This window comes from Juglans microcarpa x Juglans regia, chromosome 2D (assembly GCF_004785595.1).
Source record: "Juglans microcarpa x Juglans regia isolate MS1-56 chromosome 2D, Jm3101_v1.0, whole genome shotgun sequence".
Classification (NCBI taxonomy): domain Eukaryota; kingdom Viridiplantae; phylum Streptophyta; class Magnoliopsida; order Fagales; family Juglandaceae; genus Juglans; species Juglans microcarpa x Juglans regia.
The window spans coordinates 3,038,107-3,061,512 of NC_054596.1; the positions used below are offsets into that span (position 1 = coordinate 3,038,107).

Consider the following 23,406-nt stretch of genomic DNA (forward strand, 5'->3'; position numbering starts at 1 on the left):
CAATCAATTTTGTTTTTAGATGCTTATCTCTAGATAATCTTTATAGATATTTTTTGTTTATTGACAGTAAGAAAGATCCACCTTAAACTCTTATCATTTTATCTTTTATTTTATAATGTGCTTGATTTGAAAAAAAATATCCTTAGGCGCAGTCATACATAACCTAGAAATCGCACGTGACGATAGTGGACACAATCCTCTAAACTACCAGTTTGGAAATCTCCTATAACTTGTATTGAGGTTCGGTTGTTGCATGGTAGAATTTTTGTTCATGTTAATGACAAAACAGGGAAAGTATTGGGTATTCAAAGACTATTATTACCATTTTTTATTTATTCCTAAAGCTGTAAATAATGGACGGACGAGCAACAACTGAGCTGTTTGAACAAGAATCTCGTTACAGCCATAAAGATTCAAGAAGATGAAAAAAAAAACACAATGAACCAAACGTTGGGTGATCAATGCTATATACCTCAAGGAGAAGTTTTCCATTAAAGGCCGAGGTTTGTTGTAATATATTACTGGATTGAGGAATCGCTGGAAATCATACATGGTTAGAAAGGCAACATTGTAATTTGTTATGTTGATGTTTAGAAATCAGGTTTTCGATTCCCAGTCCGATCTCTTGATCCATATTTAAGAACATAAATAGATTACCATGACAAGATCGGATTAATATACTCGACGTGAATGATGAGGTGGCCGGATAGATTTTGAAGAGTTAAGGCTAATGATTACATGATCATGCGCGTATCTATACTAGTTAAAGACCATAAAACAGGTTTGCATGTATGTTTTGCGTGCAAACATATTGACAGCGAATTTGAATGCAGTTGAATTGGATCAATATGCAGAACCTATATCGTAATGAAAAATACTATACATCATTCACTTAATGAAAAATATCCCTATATTCTATATAAAAAAAATTATAAATATAGAATATGAAATTAAATAATAACTGATGTATAGAATTTCTCTACTCTAATATAGAAAATAAAAGAAAATAATAGAGAAGCATGGAATTATTAAGATGAAATGTTTTATTTTTATTCTCGTTCCCTTACAAAATCCGTGGAAAAAGTAATATGAAAAGAAAGAGATCGATAAATCATAAGAGAAGAAAAGAGGTGGGCGTAGAGAAAAACTGGAGGGTGGAGCTGAACAGAAGCAGTCAGTGTGTGGGCACTGGGTACTTTAGGTTGGAGCCGAAGTAGATGAACCCGGAAGAACGGCCGACGAGGTTACCCAGTTGAGGACTCCCAAACGGGTCCACCTTTTTCCCAGGTGTCGCTCCTTGAAAGCGAGTACCTTATAAATCCCAAGCGCGTACTCCACACTTTCTCCCCCTTTCACTTTCCCCTTCCTCTATCCAATTTATTCGTTCATCGATTCACCCTCCTCGCTGTTCAAAAGATACGAGGACTCTCTCTCTCTCTCTCTCTCTCTCTCTCTCGGCCCCATTCCTGTCTTTCGCTCCAACTCTAAACCAAAAGCCCTTTCGCTCTCTCGCTGCCTCTGTTAATTCTCGGCTGTCTGATCCGTACATTTTTTCTGATCTCTGAACCTCCGAGCGAGCAATGGTGCGAGCGCTACAACCTGACTCACCGACCTGCAACTCGGAGCGGATACTCGGATAATGGAACTCACCGATTCAAGCGAAGAACTTAGAGACCGCCATAACTCGAAGCCTAAGCTCTCGGAGGCTCGTTCCGGCCTCGGAATCGACCTCAATGAGATCCCCTCCCCTCCTCTCGCCGAAACCCTATCCGACTCCCTGGACGTGGTGCAGAACTATCACGACAACCCGCCTCCGCCGCCTGGAGGACCTGCTGGGCTCCCTGGAGAGGACGACGCGCGGAGCTCTGGGGCGTGCGCCGCGTGCGGGAAGCCCGAGGTCAGGGGCCACGTAGTCGTCTGCGACGCCTGTGAGCGCGCCTTCCACCTAGGCTGCGCAGGAATGCGCGGGGGCCAGACCCTCAACTCGGACGAGTGGGTTTGTACGGACTGCGAGTCCAGCGGCGTCAAGAGCAAACGCTGGCCCTTAGGCGTCAAGTCCAAGCGTATTTTGGATATGAACGCCTCGCCCCCGAGCGACGTCGACGGAGACTGCGACGGGGAGGGAAGCTCGAATGTTCTGGATTTGAGGTATTCATTTTGGCGCATTCTTGATTTTAGCTATCAGTTGAAAATTTACACTTAATCGTAATTAGAAGTATATATCTGTGCTGTTTAATAAATTTAGCTGAATGTAGTTTAAGTGGTGTAACTTCTGTTGGGCAGTAGCAACAATGTAGTTTCACACGTTAATTGTGTTTCTAAAGCAATAGCCGTGTACTAGTTTTTATCTTACATACAAACTATGGTTGTTTTGAGGGAACGATCTTTACCACAGAATCCGTTTCTACTGTGTTACTTAGTTCACAACGTAGGTCCGTTGGCAATCGGTTCACTAAGAGGGAGGGAGGTTGAGAAGGAGTTAATGAGGCGAGAAACTCGAGTGAAGTGGTAGGAAAAACTTTCAAATGAATCAAATCCCATTAATTTCATATCATTATCTGTAGTAATTAGACTTAGGTTCAATTCAGAGATTCTGTAGACGACGTAGTGCATGTGTTTTACATCAATGTGGTGTGTTGTAACCTCAAACTACTGCGTTTCTGTTGAATGTCTATGGCTGTTGTTGACTGTATGCCACCAACATAAAGGCGGGTGAACTGCCTTTTATTGCTTTTGTGCTATACCTACCATGTATTCATTAGAAGTACACAAGCTGCTAGTATTTGTTTTAGTTAAAAAATAATTGCCAAGAATGATGTTTTACAGTCTTAGGCTAGGACGACGGTTTTTTTCCAATTTAATTTGATCTTTTTATTTTTTATATCAGCGGACTATTTGCTTGGCAAGCACATCAGTGCTAGAATCCACCGTACGGTGATGCCATCTTCTACATTAGAACTTGCACTAGACAAAATTCGGCCTGTGGGCTTGACATGGAACTGTTCCTTTATGGTCATTGTCCTGTGGCCATTTTGGACTCGCATATTCAATTTTTATTTTTATGTTTCTAGACAAAGATTCCTCGGTTGTCAAATATGTATTATGTCACCAACCACCCCTTGAAAGTATATTTTTGTATAGCTAGGCTTGTTTTGTTTTGCTCCCTTTCCATTAATGACATCTGAAAATTCGCTTTATAGGTTTGTATGCAATTATAGAAATTCTTGGTTTTGCAATAAGTATAGTTGCCACTTGTACTGATGAAAAAAAGGAAGTATAGTTGCCACTTTCTGCAATAATTTTGAAATGCATTATGGATGCATTTGTATTTACTTGAAAAGCATCATTTATGCGTCGAAGAACCCTAGCTTTGATGCTGATTTTTAGAACCCCTTTCTCCTTTATGAATTTCTTGCAGTTTTCTATCAATTATCAATTTCCATCCTTTTCTTGCTAAGATTGGACACCCTGTATCTTACATAACCATATGATGGAGTCCTTTGGTTCCTGAAATAGTGTGAAAAGAAGTGCTTCGAATCAATGCTATTTGACTTAAGAGTTGTTTTCAGATTGCAGCAAAAACAAGATTTAAATTTGTACATATTCTTTTTCTAAAATACAAATCTTGCAAACCTTAACCACCTATCTATCAAGTAACTCCCTAAGTAACTACTTATAAAAAAAAAAAAAAAAAAAAAAGTAACTCCCTAAGCAACCAAAAAAAGTGCAATTAGTAGTCCTGGACTACAGTTCACAGCGAAGTAACTGTCACCCAAATGATCATTTTGCCTAGTTTTTATTTTCCAAATCTTACTCTTCTTTTACACCGTCATAAACCAAATATTAATGGTAGCTATGTCAAAAACGTATGAACCCTTGCTGCGAAATAAAGTCCTACAACCAAAATTCTTGTCTTCCAACAACTTAAACCTATCGATTGCTCTGACTTTTCTAGCTCAAATCGATCTTTCTGCCTCTAAATGTTATCCCACTCATATTTCTAACCTTCGATTTTAGAAAACCTTTCAAGTAATTAGTCTACATGTCCGGTCGCTGTTGAGGATAGTATCTGCTAAGATGCACTATGGAAACAAATTGGTAACCAGGCTTTAACGAGGCTTAGGGGAACTCATTCTTGTGCTTGCTGAAGTATTTAATAGCTGATAGGCTTTGGCTGCCATGCTGTTTATTCATAAGTGAGTTTTTTCTTATTTTATAATCTACTAATTTTTTTACTTGTGTTTCGTGCCTGCTTTTCTGCTAATGTTTTGAGTAATCATCTTGAAATACAAATTGACATAATTACTTGTTACATTGATCTTGGTTTTTAGAAAACAAGCTCCGGGTGATAATTCTTTGGGCGGCAATCCATTTGGTGCTCCAGTGACATTCTCTAACTTTTTGTACTCGGGAAATGGCTTTGGCTTCCAAAAAGCTTCAATGATGCAGTATATGACTAGAAGATTGGAGGAGGTAAATATGATGGGTTTCCCTTTAGGAATGTGTAAGAGTAGTAATAATGTAGCTGTTAGGCTACCATCTCGGAATCCAAGTGAGATATTTTTGCAGGCTCTTAGAGACTTTGTATCCGAAAGACATGGTGTGCTGGAGGAAGGTTGGCGTGTGGAATTTAGACGATCGATGGTTAACTGTGAACTCTATGCGGTTTACTGTGCTCCAGATGGGAAGATATTTGATTCAGTGTATGAAGTTGCCTGTTATCTTGGGTTGATGTCTAACGTTAATTCTGTGGAGCCCGAATCAAGAAGTGAGGGGTCTCAGTCAATAACAGGAAGGTCGCATCTGTCTAGGAAAAGGAAGCCAGCAAGATATTCAACTGCAAATGGTTTTGCTGAAAATAAGGGAATTTTGATCAGTGATAATCGTAAAGAGCTCTCTTTGAATGGCCTGACCATGGAAGTCTATGCAAGTACCATTGGTAATAATGTAAATGGTGCTGAAGTGAATACTAGCTCTCGGTCTCAGCAATATAATGTAAGGTTACATGTTATTGAACTAGATTTTCTTTTCCCTGCTTACATCATGATAAAATAAGCTATTTAATTTCAATTTGACTTATTGTTCAAGGATGTGATTAGTTTCAGCTAGCTCTTGTTGTCTCATTCTTATGTATGCTTTACATTTTCAGGATTGGCTTCCCATGCAGTTTGAAGATTTCTTTGTTCTCTCTCTGGGTGAAGTTGATGCTAGGCCATCTTATCATAATGTTAGCCAGATCTGGCCTGTGGGTTATAGATCCTGTTGGCATGATAAGATTACTGGTTCTCTTTTTCTGTGTGAAGTGCTGGATGGTGGCGACTCTGGACCTACCTTTAGAGTCAGAAGGTGTTCATGCCATTCATTGCCCATTCCAAATGGCATAACCGTCCTCAGTAGGCCTATCCCTGGACATTTTGCTGGTTATGCTAATGACAAAAGTGATGACATTACTTCTCGTGATATGGATTGTGGTGATGATTGCAGCATTCAGATGATTCTATCAGACCCTTGCCCGCCTTTGGAGAATGATATTTTGTCCTGTCTTAGTAGATGTTCAAGCGGAGCCTGTGATGTTCAGACATCAAACACATTACAGGTTGAAACTTGTTTAACTAATGAAAAATCTGGATCTGCTTTATCTGGTGAATTGAATTTGAGAGATGAAATTGGTGAGATTTTAGTAGAAGATTGCTCATCGTTGTCTGCATGGAGAATGGTGTCTAAAAAATTCATTACTGCTTGCTCTGAGATCTGTAAACAGAAAGGAACCTTAAAGTTCTTCTGCAATCATGCTGAAAATGAACTAGAAAGACCTAATTGTGATGTAACAACTGACACGAGAAAAACGAATTTGATTTCATTAGATAAATTTCTCGGTCAACCGGATTCTTTCACCATCCCATCTGTATTTCAGACTGGCAATGAGCTGGAAACTTCAATTGAGTTGCTGGAGAAATGGTTGGAGCATGATAGATTTGGATTAGATGCAGAATTTGTGCAGGAAATCATAGAACAGCTTCCTGGGGTACAAGCCTGTTCGCGCTATGAATTTCTGAGTAATAGAGGCAGTTATTCCTCATCGTTAACAGTTGGAAATGGGCTACTAGTGGTTAGATTGAAAGGTGGAGTACATCATATTGGAGATGAAGAATTAGATGGTTTATTTAGGAGATTTAAAAAGGCCAGGTTGGTTGAAAACAGTGTCATGCATGATCCTCTTCCTCCTCCAGGCAAGCCTCTGTGCTTGAGGATTCCTCCTGAACTTGTTGGTGATGTTTATCAGGTATGTCCATGCACTTCCAAGTATCGTGGTTGATTTAATTATTATAACTGTGCTTTGTGATACATGATTCACCAGCCACTATGTGAGGCCTTACTAGTATATTTTTTAATACTTCTAGGCATGGGAGTTACTATGGCGTTTTCATGAAATCTTGAGTCTGAAAGAGCCTTTGTCACTGGAAGAACTTGAAGAAGAACTCATCAACCCATGGTCAGATAGTGCAAATCTTCTAGAAAAGTTTGAAAAGGATACTGAGCGGAGTCAAGGTGTACATTCACATATAATTGATTGTACAGGTGGATCAATGTTATCCCCAAGCTGTGAATCTGGTCCAGCAGTAGATGGCGAAAATTCACTTGCGTTTATAGAAATGGAAACAGGAGAAAAAAAGGAGGCAGCTCAAGCAAAACTTGCTTCTTTTACTTATAGTAGATGCTCTGGTGTAGCTTTGACAAAGGCTCATAAGTCACTGCTAAGAGTGCTGATAGGTGAGCTACAATCCAAGGTTGCTGCGCTAATAGATCCAAATTTTGATTCTGGAGAGTTGAAATCAAAACGGGGAAGGAAGAAAGATGCGGACAATGGTATTCCTGCAAAAAGAACCAAGATCAACATGCTCCCTATTAATGAACTAACATGGCCAGATTTAGCTCGTAGATACATTTTGGCTGTTTTATCCATGGATAGTAATCTTGACTCTGCCGAGATTATGGCTCGTGAAAGTGGTAAAGTCTTTCGCTGCTTGCAAGGTGATGGTGGGGTGCTTTGTGGCTCACTTACTGGAGTGGCTGGGATGGAAGCTGATGCTCTTGTAAGTCTCTTAGGCTTTCTTGGTATCTTGCTCACTGACATTTCTGATTAAAATATACAAACGTACTTAAACATCATTGCAGATGCACTTTCTCGGGATTGTAATTTTCATGGCCCCAATATAACATAGTAACACTAATGCTGATTAGTCCACATGTTCAAATTAATGTTGAGGACAGTTGCCTTTGATTTTTTATTCTGGGAGAAATCAAATTTTTATCGACTATGAGCCATATGCCTTCTATAGGGATTGGCATGGTTTCAAATAGTTTTCTCTTTCTTTTATGGGGTTCTTGGCCGTTTGGAACTTCTGAACTGTTGCTATGTCCACTAAAGGAATGAAAGAGATATTGGAGAGAATGTTGAGCTTTTTGTGGACCTTTGACTATATAATTCATTGGGAACTTGCCCATGTCATGATGGAAATTGTTGTGCTTAATTCTTACATGATTTGTGCAGTGATACTACATGTCAATTTCCCATTATTGTGGCTGTCTTCTAAAAAATATTTAGCATAAAATATACTTGCTATATGCATCCATCCCGTGTCACACATTTTCTTGACTATTTTTTATCTGGTGGTCAATCATTTTTTTTTTCAATCGGTAAAAGTTCATGCGGATGCTTCATGGTTTTATGATATGAGCGTCACTTTTTTAAATGAAGAATTCTTTGTAACTAAAAAATCTTTGATATGTTTTCCTATGATTCTCAGTCTTGTTATTTTGTTCAAATAAGTGCACTAGAGAAGTTCTTTAGTGCCTATTAAGTTCATTGACTGTACTCAAAGGATGCATGCTCTAATTCTTTTCTTCTTTAACCTTCAGTTGCTTGCAGAGGCTACAAAGCAAATTTTTGGTTCTTTGAACAGAGAAAAAGACATTCTTACCATAGAAGATGAAGGTTCTGATGCAAATGCAACCGGTTCTTCTGAAAAGAATAATGAGAATGATGGTAACATCCCGGAATGGGCAAAGGTCCTGGAACCTGTTAGAAAACTACCAACAAATGTAGGAACAAGAATTAGAAAGTGTGTTTATGATGCTTTGGAGAAAGCTCCACCGGAATGGGCAAAGAAAATATTGGAACATTCAATCAGTAAGGAAGTGTATAAGGGCAATGCCTCAGGACCTACGAAGGTGCTATTTACAGTAACTTGTTTTGTGCACTTCTTTAGTAAAGTCTTTGTAGTTATTAGAATCGTAAGTGAAGTGCATCTTTCATTTGCATCCTATCACTCTTGAGCTTTGGTTTCTTTTTTCATTGCTGTAATCTTGGCTAGTAAAACATGTAGGATCTGTCTGCCCTCTTCAAGTAAAAAAGATGGTTCATGTCTGAAAAAATTTACTTATCTATTCTAATAAATGATTATACAAAAGTACTAAATGTTTTGATGTAGATGTTGAATGGTAAAATTTTGAGACATGCAACACTCTATGAGGGGTTGGAATGGTTTAGGGAAGTGACATCCTTATACTTAAGAATTTTAAGAAAACCTGCAAATTCTGGATCTGCTTTAACATGTTTTTGTATTTTTTTTATAACTAAATGAAATTCATCAAAAAATGCAAAGGGTCCCAATCCTTGTACATATGATGTAGCAAGAGATACCCCCTTTAGTTATTAAAAGTGTCATTACCCCTCTAGTACTATCCATGTATTTTTTTGAATCTCTCTTGTGGTCTTAGCATCGTATTACCACGTATAAGGTACTTATAGTTATTGTTGTCATTTTTTACATTAAATATAGGTTTTTATTTGTAGTGTTTCTCTTCATGATCTCCATATGTAAAAGCAAAGCTTTTTTTTTTTTTTTTTGATGTCGGGGAACCTCTCTAAGGCAGGGCCCTTCGGATCCACCACTGCAGAGTAAACCCCGGTCTCGTGCACCGCACCCTCGGAAGTTTCCCTACCCGGAACGGGTTAAATCGCTGGTTTTTCACCAGGGGGTGTGGCCCCTAGAGATCGTTTGCACCCAAGGGGATTTGAACCTAAAAGCAAAGCTATTAATGTCCCCCTCTCTCGGTTCAATTGATTATTCCTTCTAACCTACGAAGCTGATTAGGCCAAATTCATTTACTCTTATTATTTTGTTTCTTAGTTCTTTGATTGATTGAAGTGATGTAACATGTATAAATAGATTGGCTTGGGGTTGGAGGCTTGGTTCAATGGCTCATATAATTGTCCTTTGGTGATCAAGGGAACTTGAGAAAAAAGGGAATGTATTGATCCGACACAGAAAGAATGTTGTTATCTGTCTCTTACTTATAAAAAAAAAGAATGTTGTTATCTGTCTCTTTAACTTCCATTCTCTGATTCGTTTAGGAGAGTTATTTTGATCTGCCCAAGACTTTATTTGGAAAACACCTGAGAAGAAAGTTCACCTATGTTATTGCATTGCAAGGATTGAATATTTCAGCTAAATGTAGAAACAACCTCTTTGAATCATTTGTCTCTCTTTATTCTTTACCATGTAACTTGCTAAACTTGGTCGCTTTTCTTTATTACACATGTGGCATGAAGAATATTTCTGAATTGAATGCTCTTGTTGGTTGACCACAGAAAGCCGTTCTTTCAGTGCTAGCTGATGTTGGTGGTGAGAAAGTGCAACAAAAATCTGTAAAGGGAATAAAACAGAAGACTGTTATCTCTATATCTGACATTATTATGAAACAATGTCGTATTGTATTACGTCGCGCTGCTGCTGCAGATGATTCAAAAGTTTTCTGCAATCTGCTGGGGAGAAAACTGATAAACTCAAGTGATAATGATGATGAGGGATTTCTTGGATCTCCAGCAATGGTATCTCGCCCTTTGGATTTCAGGACTATTGATTTGAGATTGGCAACTGGAGCCTATGGTGCATCTCAGGAAGCTTTTCTCGAGGATGTTCGGGAGGTCTGTTTTCTATAACAATTTGGTTTGGGTGGCCAAACCTGTTTTCATTTTTTCCCTTTCCCTTTTCCTTGCCTAGTTTCTTCCCATTTAAATCCTTTAGATGTGTGGATGCTGATTACCAATCCTAATTTACTTATTTGTGGAGTCTATGTGAGTGCGATTAACAAATTGAAATATGATCAATAATCTGATATCAGGCTAGAATGGTTTTTAAATGTATCTTCTGTACATAAGGATTCATTGGTTTTTAACCTGAGATGACATATCTGATTTCTCATCATTGTGATCGTTCGGGTACCAGCTTTCACTTACTTACATGGTTTGATTTATTGACCATTAAAATTTAATAAAGACACTTTCACCTTGCAGTTATGGAACAATGTCCGTACTGCTTATGGAGATCAACCTGATTTGGTTGAATTGGCTGAAACATTATCTCAGAATTTTGAATCATTGTATGAAAGGGAGGTTTGTAACCAATCTCTATCTCTCTTTCCTTCTGGAGGTTGTTTTGATATATTTAAGTCCCCATGTGCATTGGAGCTTTATTGACTATACATGCAATTTCGTAGAAGACTGAAGAATAGAGTTTGTTCAGAATTCTGTAGAAGGAAGTCTAGTTATGCAATTACTCTGGCATTCTCTTTGCTCCCGTGCTTTGCCGCACTGATCTTCATCTTCTCCATATTATTTTGGCACCTGTGTTAAGTTTTGTAGTTCTTTTGATGCAGGTTGCTACTGTTGTCCAGAAATTTGCAGGGTACACCAAATTGAAAAGCTTTAATGCTGAAACAAGGAAGGAAATAAATGAGTTTCTTGCTTCCAAAAGTGAGATTCCCAAAGCCCCATGGGATGAAGGAGTTTGCAAAGTTTGTGGCATTGATAGAGATGATGACAGTGTCCTATTATGTGATACTTGCGATGCTGAGTATCATACTTACTGCTTGAATCCTCCACTTGCAAGAATCCCTGAAGGAAACTGGTATTGCCCTTCTTGTGTTGGCAAACGCGTCATTCAAGATGCATCAGAACACATTCCGTTCATAGACCGACGCCGGAGCAAAAGGCATCAGGGAGAACTTACTCGTGTTTACTTGGAGACACTTGCACATATATCCTCTGTAATGGAAGAGAAGGAATATTGGGAGTTCAACATGGCCGAGGTTTGTCTGTGGAGCCCTACTTAAATATTGGCTGCTAATATGCTGATATTGATTGCATATATGGAAGTTTTTGTCAGTTTTATGTATTTTTGGCATTGAACTGGTTGAATATTGTTTGGTGTCATTGCCATCTTTTTGTGCAGTTTCAATGTATATATGACTCTTATGTATCTATATACCAACATAGAAATGATGTTATTTGTTTTGATAAGTCCGTCATAGAAATGATGCTATGGTTCTTACTTATAAAAAAAAAAAGAAAAAAAGAAATGATGCTATGGTGCCGTCATCTCTCTCTCTCTCTCTCTCTCTCTGCTTTATATCTTTCCTGTGGTTTTGTGCTGGATATGCATGATATTTCCTTGAACTTATCTTTTATTGTTTACATACACAAATATTCATCTTTCAAGAGAGATACAATTACATACACATCCAACAGTTATTTATTTTTTTATCAATAACCTAACATTGACAAAAATAGGAGTGTGAAAGTCTAGTATTTCTCTTGGTATCATTTCATGGGATGCTTTTTCCAAGTGTAGTTGAGATATCTAACTGGGGGATGGAGGTAAAAATCTTGTAGCTTCAGGAAGTTGTAGTAGCCAAAAGTTGAGTGTCTTGATGCGGATCGATGATTACTGTAAAATGTGGATCCTAATGAGATTTTTTTTATAAGTGTGGGCTTATTACTTGTATACAAAATCAGTGATTGGAAAATTTAGCCAGAATCATTCACTTGACTGACCAATGGCCTTAGTATGTTGGTTCCACTAAGTTTCAGTTGCTTGCAAAATAGTCTAAAAAGATTCTCTTTTTGGCTGCGAACAAAGTTGGACCATAGGGTTCTCTTATTCTAGAGTGGGGACTTCCCCTTTGTTATATTCTTTTCTTTGGGTTATATTTGGGCTTACTTCTCAGGTAGCTGAAGTTCCAATCTTTGGGCTGCTTTTTTTTTGCATGTGGGCACGAGACCATGTAGACTTAAGTTGTACATATACTAGCTGGTTTTTTGTGGTGGCAAAGGCAGCTTGTACCAAATTTTTGTTATGGACTGAGGACAGTCTCGAAGTGGCTTGAGAAGGAAAAGCTTGGTGTATATTTAGTGCGTGTCCATTTCTTATTTTGCTACTCTTATTGAGGGGCCTGAATGGTGCCACTCCATAACCAAATATTTTGTGCCTTATTTTGTGCTCGAGTATGGCTCACTTTCAGCATTAGCTGCTAGAGTGCTAGATGCCCATGATACAGCATTTTAACCCAATTTTTTTAGAATTGCGGATGTGATCCGTAATAGTTAGGTTCCATTATAGCCTATATCTATAGGTCTTATTTTTTATTTGGTATTTGATGATACCATGAGTGCGAGAGCCTTATACACACTGTACAGAAAATTACTTTACATGCATGACATATGCCACTGATTTTTTTTTTTTTTAATTTTCCTGGAAATAAGGAAACAGATGGTTTTCATGATTGAAATAGAAAACCTTGTTGATGATGTCAAGATAAAAACTTGTGATTTATGATCCTGTATATATTTCCATATATATAAACTGTGTATATTTTATTCTGTACTGGTTATCGTGTTCCTTTACTGATATTCCCCTTTATTTTGATTGCAGAGAGCATTCCTGCTCAAATTTTTATGTGATGAGTTGCTTAACTCAGCCCTTATTCATCAACACCTTGAGCAGTGTGCTGAGTCATCAGCTGAGTTGCAGCAGAAATTGCGTGCTTTCTCAATAGAATTGAAAAATCTTAAGGCCAAGGAAGAAAACCTGGCTGCACGAGCTGCAAAGGTTGACAAAAGCATGATTAATGTTGCCGGGGAAGTTAGTATGAACGAAGGTGGTGCTAACACAGTTACAAACCTGGGTAATTGTCTGGGACAACAGCATATTTTGACTGATGGTCCTAACTATGGAGTCTTGTCCAATGAGCGGCCACATCCAGAGGGTGGTCAAGAGAGAGCTGGACTTAATGGTTTTGATAAAGATCCATCTGTCACTAGTTCAGAAATTAACATTTTAACCATGAATCCCATAGATACTCAAGATCAATCAAAAGATGCCTATGGTGCTGTGGATGACCGAAAAGGCAATCTTTTCTGCCACAGGGCTTCTCAAGAGACTGACAAATCCATTAGACCAAATGGGTTGCCAACATCAAATTCTTTATCCCAGGAAATTGATGGCTCTGTCAGAGAAACCCCTTCTCATGATAACTTGCAAGAATGTGAGGGAAGGGACAGTTCTTTGCCACCTTCAGATCAGCAAGGACATTTTACTCCTAACGTGGTGAGCAATCATCAAACTCAGCATGCACCTGTTGCTGTGAATGAGTCACAAGCTTATCACCTTGAGTTGAATTCTGTCAAGAATGAAATTTCAGATCTGCAGGACTCAATTACTAGTATTGAGTCACAGCTTATGAGGCTCTCTGTGAGGAGGGAGTTTCTGGGAAGTGATTCTGTGGGTCGACTGTATTGGGCTTCAGCTACACTGTGTGGAAATCCAAGGGTCATTGTTTGTGGGAGTGCAGGAGGCCCAGAGGACAAGAATTTTGTTTTGCCGAATTCTGCTTCATCTGGATTGGACCCTCTTCTGAATTTAGAGGGGTCAAAAGCTTGCTGTCCATTCCTATATGAAGTGAATGATGCTATGGCCCCCTGTTCATCATGGGCTTGTTATGAAACTGATGCAGAAATTGATGACCTGATTGCTTGGTTGAAGGATAATGACCCAAAGAAAAGAGAACTGAAAGATTCCATTCTCCAGTGGCATAAGTTGAGATTCCAGGACTCTTGGAAAATTGAAAACCAAGGTCAGGATGAGCACGAGACAGTTTTGTCAGTAACCAGAAATTGTGATATATCTGGGTCTTCTAATTATCTCATTACCAAGGCAGCTGCATTGCTTGAGATGAAGCATGGCCCCTGCTTTGAGTTGGAAACAACTGAAATCATGAAGAAGCGGGGTAAGAAGGCGAGAGTAATCAATGATGAGAAGATGTACAGGTGTGATTGCTTAGAACCCATTTGGCCTTCTAGGCACCATTGCCACTCTTGCCACAGAACCTTTTCCACCGATGTGGAACTTGAGGGGCACAATGATGGTAAGTGCAGTTCAGGTGCACCAGTGTCTGAGAAGAGTAAGGAAACAAGTGATGTAAAGAAAAGCAAAGGAAATCCGAAAGTTGAGGTGGTTCAAGAAGAGTGCATAAAGGAAAAGGATGCTTTAGAAACACCAAAAGGTGGAGGTTCTCAGTTCAGCTCGAGGCTGATTAAATATCAGAATGAAGGACTGGTATGCCCATATAACTTTGATGAGATCTGTTCCAAGTTCTTGACAAAGGATTCAAACAAGGAATTAGTGCAGGAGATTGGACTTATTGGTTCAAATGGAATCCCATCTTTTGTCCAATCTGCATCTCCCTACTTTGGTGATTCTTTGTCACTAACATTCATTCCTCAGAATGTAGGTGGTCCTGTTGATGGGCCCAAGCCTACTAAAAGGCCAGTTTCACAAGGAAATATTAGTGTAACAAAAGTAGGCCATGACGGTGTTTGTGATAATTCTGCCAGAAGTTTTTCTGCAACGGAAGTCTATCAAGTGCTAAAAAATGACAAGCCGGCTCTAGGATATTTGGAAAAAAGAGGAAAAAGATACTCTTTAGATGGCCGTTCTTCAGAAATTGGTGTCAATCGCTGCTGTGTGGTTCCCATGTCTTCGTTGAAGCCATTAGTAGGTAAAGTTTCACAGATATCAAGGCGACTCAAGATTAACTTGCTTGATATGGATGCTGCGCTACCTGAGGAAGCTATGAGACCATCGAAGGCACATATGGAAAGGAGATGGGCCTGGCGTGCATTTCTTAAATCTGCCAGTACAATATATGAGGTCAGTCACACCTCTCAATTAAATGTGTCGGTTGCTGTTAGTGCATTTATTCCTATTATTTATTATCTATATTTTTTTCCCTATTGTTTCCTCGGATTGAAATATTAGCATCTTCTCTTTGTTTTGCTTGGAGAAGTTTGTACATTGACATATATCACTATTGAAGCACATTTTTAGTGCTTTCATGATTGGTAGTGCATCTATTCTGTTAATCAGTCACATCTTGATTCTCCGTGGGGATTTTTGTGTATCATTGAATTCGTCCATAAAAAGTAGAAATTGTTAAATATGTCAGTCGATTGTTGTTGGTTAGTGGATTTGTTTTTATTTGATTATTTTTCATTCTTCCCTTTTGCTTCTTGAGATTGAAATCTTAGATATTTCAATGAACGGAATTTACAAATTTAAAATTGGTGCTCCATATTTTACAATTGTTACTGCTGCTTCTTTAATCCATATTTTATGAAGTTAAAAATATAAAATTTCTTTACAATTACTTATTAAAAAAAGGTTATAAAGTAAAATTTCGTTGGTTGTTTCAGATGGTTCAAGCGACAATCATATTGGAAGACATGATTAAAACAGAACACTTAAGGAATGATTGGTGGTATTGGTCTTCACTCTCGGCTGCTGCAAAAACTTCTACTCTCTCATCCCTTGCCTTGCGAATATACTCCCTTGATGCTGCTATCATATATGAGAAGATTCCTTCCAGTTTAGATCAGACTGATAATTTGGAAACGAGCAGCTTGCCAGATCTGAATCCACTTCCAAGCTTGGATTTGTCAGAGAAATCAAAGGTCAGCAGGAAGTCTAACAAGAAGAGGAAGGAACCAGAGGGTTAGTCTCGGGATGCATGATATTTCCTTTCCCCAGAAATTCTATTCGGACGAGTTTGATCTGAGGTGAAACAGCAGTGGTCATGTGTTGTATATAGATAATCAGAGAGATCCACACTGTGGGTTGTTGTATTCGGTCAGATAAGTTGTGGGCAGGTATTGGAAGGCGACTGAGATTGATGCTGTAGTCGCCAAATCTTATGCGTGTACATAAGAGGTAAAGCTGACTTGCTAACTCGGATAAGCGGTTGGGAAGCAGAGTTTGTTGGAGCGTCTGCTCGGAGGACTGGAGAAAAAGAGCCATATTGTATGTGGATGCATCCAATTTTGGATTGATTCTGCTGCAGCTTTCAGGTTTGTTGCTTGGAAAGAGAGAGTATTAAGTAGGATAATTTTTCTCACAAAGATCAAGATCCATATACATATACAGAGGAAATTCATGTAAGAAAAGCAAAAAGGAAAAAAAAAAAAAAAAAAAAAAAAAGAGAGAGAAGGAAATTAGAAACAGTGGAAGTTGAGCAGGTGTAGTCATATTCCATTCTTTATTCATCATTATCCGTGCCCCACCTTGCTTTTGTTGTTTTGGAATTAAATGAGTTACCCATTAAGAAATTGCCATAAAAGGTCACCATTGTCTTCAGACAAATTGCTTAAAAAATTTGCCTATATTGACCAACCCACGAATTTTATACGGACTAACCATACTGCCATTGATGAAGACTAAATCATGCTTAAGATCACTATTATAAGAGAGCTGTTTGTGACGCGTAAACGTTTTGCCATGGTTGAGACTCCTAGGAAACATAGGATTAAGTTCGAAAATTCAAACCCCATCTCCTTTTTCCGAAGTTAAATATCTGTAAAGAAGAAACTTGGGCAAAAACGTGGGCATAATAATGCCAACAACAAAAGCAGCAGCTATGGAGGGAGGGCATTGTATTTCTGTGACCCCATAGTTTTGTTCGACTGTTCTTCTTTCTATTGACAGGGATTCAGGTTGGTGAGGATCCTCCTCTAATGCAATATGAAAGGTTTATGAATAGATTCGTGCTCAAGCTTTGAATGGATAAAGAAGGCTTCTCAATCATGCAAACAGCCGGTCAATGCAACCAGCCAGATGCCTATGAAAGCGAAGATCATCGATTCGAATCTCTCTTCTTCTCGGTGTATGACCCAACCATTGGATTAGTTCTTAAAGTTGAACCCAATTGCATGTTGACTTTCTTTCGATCGAACTCAAATTTTATGGGTCTCCTATCGAACTGAACGGTGCAGAATAGAGTTAAGAAAAAAAAGGAACAGGTATTTATTTATATACATAGTGAGACGGTACAGGGGGGAAGAACTTATTCGAGAAAATAAAAATGGTAGCAAGTTGGAGAGGGGTCATTATCATGGAGTTGAATCCCATCACATGCAAGTGTCCCATTGAATAATGTTTATGGCCATTGTTCCTTCTTCACATGGAAGTGTCCTATTGAATGGATAATTAACCCATGGCCATGGCCTTTATTCCCTTCGAAAAGTGAGTCTTATATTGCATTGGGATGTTGAATTGAGTTGAGTTGAATTGAGATGATAAAATATTGTTAGAATATTATTTATTATTATTATTATTATTTTGAAATTTGAAAAAATTAAATTATTTATTATATTTTGTGTTGAAATTTAAAAAAATTATAATGATGAGTTGAGATAAGTTAAGAGGAGTTGAGGATCTAATCGTAACCCCAAGAACTCTCTATGAGCTGCCATTTTCCGAATGCGACTATCCAATGTAAGTTGGTGGTTAATCTCTTGTCCTAGCACTTTTATTTTAGTTGAAGCATCTATTATCTGTATCTGTGGGTGGAATAAAAGAGCAGAAAAGGGGGAAATACATGACTCAGCATTCAACTAATAGACGTTTTACACTTTGATAGTATTTCATCTGTTTATAGGATATTGTTAGATGATTGAAGTGGTATTATGATCTCACATGTCTCTATTTCAAATGCATATTTTTTTTAGTCAATTTGATAATACATCAATGAAAATAATGTTAGATATAATCATAGAGTATGCAAGCTATGCGCCGCACTCCTATTGAAAAAAAGTGGAATCCACCGTTAAAAAAAATGAATTTTTTATGTGAGTTTTAAATTTGCTCAGGGAATGCAAGGGGTTATACACATCTTAAGACTGTACAAATCATTTCTTTATTTTTTTAATCGTTAGGATGACATATTATAACCGGGGATAGTGGCGCTGATGTTGCTTGGGAAGAAGAATCAGCAACACTAGGAGTATTTAATATTTTATGTATTTGCCACTATGAATTAAATAGCTTTCTCCAGTTTTTATCACGGCTCTTGTATTTGATTGTTACTATGTGGTATTCTGCCTAATTTAAAGGTAAAACCTCCGATAGTTCTTTCTTTTTATTGTGAGGATGTGAAGATTTCGGTACTTCTTTGTCACTTACTAATTAAATTTACTCTAGGTGGCCTGTCCTTTTTCTTTCCTTTTTCCCTGAAAGTCTAATGAAAAGGACAAAGAAGAAGATATCAGAGATTGGGTGTAAATATTGTAACATCTTTATCCGTTCGGACGATGGCTTAAGCTTAAGAAAGCAAAAGACACAATGTTATAATTAAAGGGTATGGAATCTCGTCTCGATATTTATTATGTCCATAGAGATCCCAATCAATGATCTAACATTCACTAAGCTGAGCTGAGCTTTACCAGTTACCCAAAACCTTCGATAATGGTGACCAATCCTGCATATCTATGCATCTGAAATATTGTATTACTTTTAATGTACAGAATGAAATTTGATCTCTCTTTATCCCTTGAAATCAATTGCTTTGCCAGCATCACATTTTGGATTTTACTCTCCGGGGCCCATTTGATAGTTTAGAGAGAGAGAGAGCCTTGAACAAGAAATTTACTTCTTATCCACATGGAAATACGTACAAGATGCCACTGACTTTATTTATTCATTTACTAACTCATGATCTCAGCCACTAAACTATTTTTTTTTAACCACTCCAAATAGTTTCCAAGTGCTGATAAGCAAACTATTGGAACAACTGACGTTTGAAAGCGAGTAAAACACACCCAACCATTAGTTTAAGCACATTTTACGACCACACCCACCAACCCAAAGGTTCTTCCTCTCCATGGTTCTGATGTTCAGCAGCTGCAAACACATCTGAGAAGTAATTCCGGCTGTCATCACTCTTGTTATCCTCCTCTGATTGGACCCCATCTACTGCGGCCACAAAGCCAGGGTAGTTGTCACCTGGAAAGTATGAATCACCGCTGTCCACAAGCTGTGGACCGTCCTCATCCACCACCGCACTCCCTCCACTCCCAGAACTCAGGCGGTCCTCAACCTTCACATTGAATTGGAGGGAGGAAACATGTGTCGTATCCCCTGGAAGTGGGTCAAATTTTTGAGCTGAAATAGCTGCTCCGACCTCCTCTTTAGCTTGAAGTTTTTCAGTTAAGGAAACTACCTGCAGTCCAATCATCGCAATGAAATAATGACATTTAACAAGCAATAACTGACCAGTGCTGCTACTGAAGTTACTGATATACCTTCTTAAACAATTTATTGCCGTTTCTCATTTTTGGCTAAATTTACTTGGCCATTCTTTGCACAAAGAAAGAGTCTCGAGGCATATTGGGAAAGCTACCTAGGTATATTCGTCCAATGACTTTAAAATTGTCTTTTTACATCAAGGTGGGGTTTAGAACAGATGCTATTTGGGAACACATGACATGCTTGTTTATGGGGAAGAATCTCAATTAGTAGGACCCTCATCAGGAAGGGTGCAATCATCTTCTGGTTTGGGCGTGTCAATATCATATGACGAGAGTTTTGATTAGGAAGGCTCTAAAATTACCTCAAACACAATTTTCACTGTTCTACTACCAAGTTCTTCATCAATGGCAATTCTAAGTTAATAAAAAAACTTTTGCAAAATTCTTACATTTCATCTAATATTTCTTCAAAATGAGCACTATATAAGTCCAAGTAAAATTATCAACTATAATTTTTATTAATAGAAAGCAATAGGTATAGCATATGAACACGGGACCAATCATCAATTACAATAACCAAATCAAATCTAATTTTAGATGATATTACAGTTCTTCTAGTATACAAACATGAATACTAAGAAAGTAATGTTCAAAAGCACTAGCGTTTTAAGGAAAGCATACCTCAGATTTCAGCTTCTCATTCTCCTTGACAAGAGAGTCATAATTAGAGAAGAGTGAGTCAAAGGAGGATTTAAGGACATCATAGTCCCTCTCAAGCTGCTTAGTCTTCCACCGAGCGCGGCGATTCTGGAACCACACAGCCACCTGTCTTGGTTGTAGCCCCAGCTTCTTTGCCAGCACAGTTTTTTCGGTCCGGCTCCAGTTTGTTCTCTGCCTCAAAGCTCTTCTCCAGAAGATGCACCTTATGGAGAGAAAAAAACATTTAACCTCGTAAACTTAATCATGGATGCTCCCAAAATCACTCAGCTCATGAAGCATCAATTCCAAAGAGATGGTTCTTAAACTCGTGGCTTTCTTCACTCTTCTTCGATTATACAACTTCTACTCTTAAGGTATTGCTTTATTTTATTGACAGACAGAATAAGTCACAAGCCCACAAATCTCTGTTCAAAAGTTCAATTCACATATCTCCCTATTAGGAAAGGAAAAAAACCCAATTGGCCACACTGGAGTTTGACGCTGATAAGATTTAAAATTTAAATAAGTGTTTGGGAGAATGAAATATCGTTCATAAATACATTTAAAGGTACTTGGGGGGAAAAAAAAAAGGTAGATACGTATAAGATCACTAAGCATATTGTTCTAACTGGTGGTACCATTGAACGATTCACAAACCTGTTCAGGAGTGAGGCGGCGCTTCTTCTCCGGCAACTGCTCGTCGTAATATTCCTCGTCGAACAGTTCGTCTGGCGAGCTGAAGAATGGTCGCCTCTTAGAAGTTTCCTCCATGCTCATCATTGTTGTTCCTCCTAATCAGCACCACCCAACAGAAACATATTATACTCAAAAAGAAAATCACAGCAATAATATATATATATATATATATATATATATATATATCGATCAAATTTAATAAGATTTCTTTTTTTTTTTCGTTTTCCCGAAGACTGGCCAGGAATATGAAAAACGAAAACAAAACCTCAGTATAAGCAAACTAACCACTAAGTAGCAAGTTCTCCATGTTTCAGAATAAAAGCGCATGCTACTTTTCTTCATAGGTCTAAAATTCATTTTCTTTCATTTTTCTCTAACGTTTCTTAGCGATCAAACAGAGGTAATAGGAATTAGGAAACAAGAAAACACAGCGTGTAAGTGATAAGCAGTAAACAAGAGGGCTAATATTGGAATAACAGAAAACACAATAGCAACAGAAAATTCACCTCGGAAAACGTTGTCACAATTCCCGAGGTACAGCATGTTGCCGCCATGGCAGGCGGAAGGGTCGAAGAAAAGGCGGCCTGACTCCATGGCCCAATCCTCCGTCTTTCTCGTTCTCCGGTGAGAAGACAAGAAAGAAAAGCTACCTTAGGTAGTGGTGTTGGTGGTGTTGGTGGTGTTGGTGGTGTTTTACTAGCAGTACAAGTAGAATTGTGGAGGTTGGGGGGTATATGGGATGGATTAGAAAATCATAAGCTTGTGACGGAAAAAGCTGGTGGTCCAGAGCAATCTCGCCGGCGTCTGCAACGGGCATATACAAGATCCCATCATGCCAAGCTGTTCCAGCTCGGCCTGATTTTCTCAGCCACTTGTGTTTAACTTCGGTCGCCGAAGAAAAAAAGAAAGAATTACGATTACAAAACACGAAAGCAAAATCCGAAGATTATGCCCACAAATAAGAACGTTACCAAAAGTGAGGCGAGAAAAAGAAAGATAATTTGTGATGAGGAAACGAAAACGGCAGTCGCCGGAGCTTAAAACTCCGGTGAAAATTTGCCTTTGTCGCACTCCAAATGTCGCTTCTAGGCGTTTTTTGCAGCTAAAGTTGAGCGAGGTGAATTTAGCGCATTTTATAGAGATCCTCGGTATGTGAAATCACGAAACCACCCTCGTGATTTGAATCTCTTTTCACTTCAAGTACGTGACACTTATTGAAATACAGAAGAATTTAGGACTTTATGTAAATAATAAAGTATTTTAGTACTTAATTGAGGAAAAAAACCGAGTATTTTAGTAACTTAAACCGTCGGTGACGTTGGCGTTAGACGGGTGGATCTGGGACGTCGGATTTGTGTTTTTTGGAATCATATGTAAAATTAATGGTTGCTGTGAATTAGTGCCAGGGTGTTAAGTAGGTCCCATGATTTCTGGTCGGGGATACCGAATCACAGATAAAACCAACAGCCATGTGTATATATTAACAGTACTGTCACTGATTATTCTACTACATTATTTTTATAGATATGCTTTTGGTTTTTCTCGTGAGATTTTTGTTAGAAAACAGTGTGAGGTTTTGAGATTAAAAAAAAAAAAATGCCAAGGAGAAGTGAACAAGATACAGAGTGTACAAGTTTCGTAAACTCTCTTGAAAGAAAGTTAATGACGTATTTCACTTTTCTTTAAAAGTAGGGCGTGAAACTCGCATACCCTAAAATTGTATTTGGTATTTTCTTTTAATATTTAAAGATTATCATCTACCGTTCTTGATAATTTGAACATGATATGTATTATATATACTTTTTCTATAATGTTTTAAATAGAAGAAACTCCATACCAAAGCAACAAATTAACATTATAGTGATTATCTCTACACATGAGAAGTTAAGTCCACCTTGTCTTAAAGCTAAGCTGATTGATTCCCAGCACCTGATGAGTAGAGTGAGACAGGGAACAGAAGAATTAAAAAACTAAAGAAGAAACAAAAGAAGGGAACAAAGACAAGCTGCAACTTTGGAAATGAGTAGGGTATATATGGATGAAATTCACATGGTGGGGCATGAAATTTGATAAGCTGGTCATGTTGGCAACTATTGTCTTGGTAATATGACACATATTTAAACAAGTGGCAGACACTTGGATCGAGAAGCATCAGATGATGCATGTGCTTTTTTTGCAATTGCTGCATCATGTACTTGGCCTAGCTTATTTGTTTTGCTCAAGTACCACTGCATCATCATCGATCCCTAGCTAGCCAATAGTTTCAATGAAGTTTCCATTACTTTTTAAGCTAAAATGGAAAGAATTCATGTACTTTTATGTTACATTTGATGCATGAGAAGATTAATGTCTATATAGCAAACTTTATGCAGTTTAATGAGAGATCATGATCTGGGATGTGAAGTTTTATCCTAAAGCTAGCTAGCTACGTTTTCTGCAAACAAATCTTCAAAGGTAGTACTTATTAAACTATATATACATATAAATTCAGGCAACCAATCCATGAGACAGTACAATCATATAATATTGTACAAGAAGCTAGGGACTGACCCATCACAATGCTTTGACAAGCAATGTAGATAAGATCGATG

General features: G+C 38.1%; 2 protein-coding genes across 3 annotated transcripts; one reads left to right on the forward strand and one right to left on the reverse strand.

Annotated features, from left to right (window-relative positions):
* The first annotated feature begins 1,220 nt into the window (after positions 1-1,220).
* LOC121250664 (methyl-CpG-binding domain-containing protein 9) lies at positions 1,221-16,444 on the forward strand. 2 transcript variants are annotated; one of them, XM_041149850.1, is made up of 11 exons: positions 1,222-2,148; positions 4,332-4,473; positions 4,570-4,995; positions 5,150-6,283; positions 6,402-7,094; positions 7,921-8,232; positions 9,656-9,991; positions 10,361-10,459; positions 10,723-11,154; positions 12,777-15,053; positions 15,596-16,444. In XM_041149850.1, the coding sequence occupies exons 1-11, from the start codon at positions 1,640-1,642 to the stop codon at positions 15,896-15,898; spliced, it is 6,663 nt and encodes a 2,220-aa protein (XP_041005784.1). In that variant the 5' UTR covers positions 1,222-1,639; the 3' UTR covers positions 15,899-16,444. The 2 variants fall into 2 exon arrangements, with proteins under 2 accessions (XP_041005783.1, XP_041005784.1); XM_041149849.1 differs by having other exon boundaries at positions 1,221-2,148; positions 4,332-4,995.
* Positions 16,445-18,805: 2,361 nt separating this feature from the next.
* LOC121250665 (homeobox-leucine zipper protein HAT5) lies at positions 18,806-21,961 on the reverse strand. The gene is given in 5 exon segments (XM_041149851.1): positions 18,806-19,392; positions 20,102-20,287; positions 20,289-20,342; positions 20,777-20,910; positions 21,322-21,961. Coding segments are annotated over 5 exon segments (840 nt in total). The 5' UTR covers positions 21,410-21,961; the 3' UTR covers positions 18,806-19,014.
* Between the last annotated feature and the right edge of the window lie 1,445 nt (positions 21,962-23,406).

Bases quoted from the DNA above. Each gene is read 5' to 3' on its own strand.
- LOC121250664 (XM_041149849.1), top strand. From the start codon at position 1,640: ATGGAACTCACCGATTCAAGCGAAGAACTTAGAGACCGCCATAACTCG. The intron at 2,149-4,331 runs GTATTCATTTTG...CTTGGTTTTTAG, and splicing joins TCGAATGTTCTGGATTTGAG to AAAACAAGCTCCGGGTGATA. The intron at 6,284-6,401 runs GTATGTCCATGC...TAATACTTCTAG, and splicing joins TTGTTGGTGATGTTTATCAG to GCATGGGAGTTACTATGGCG.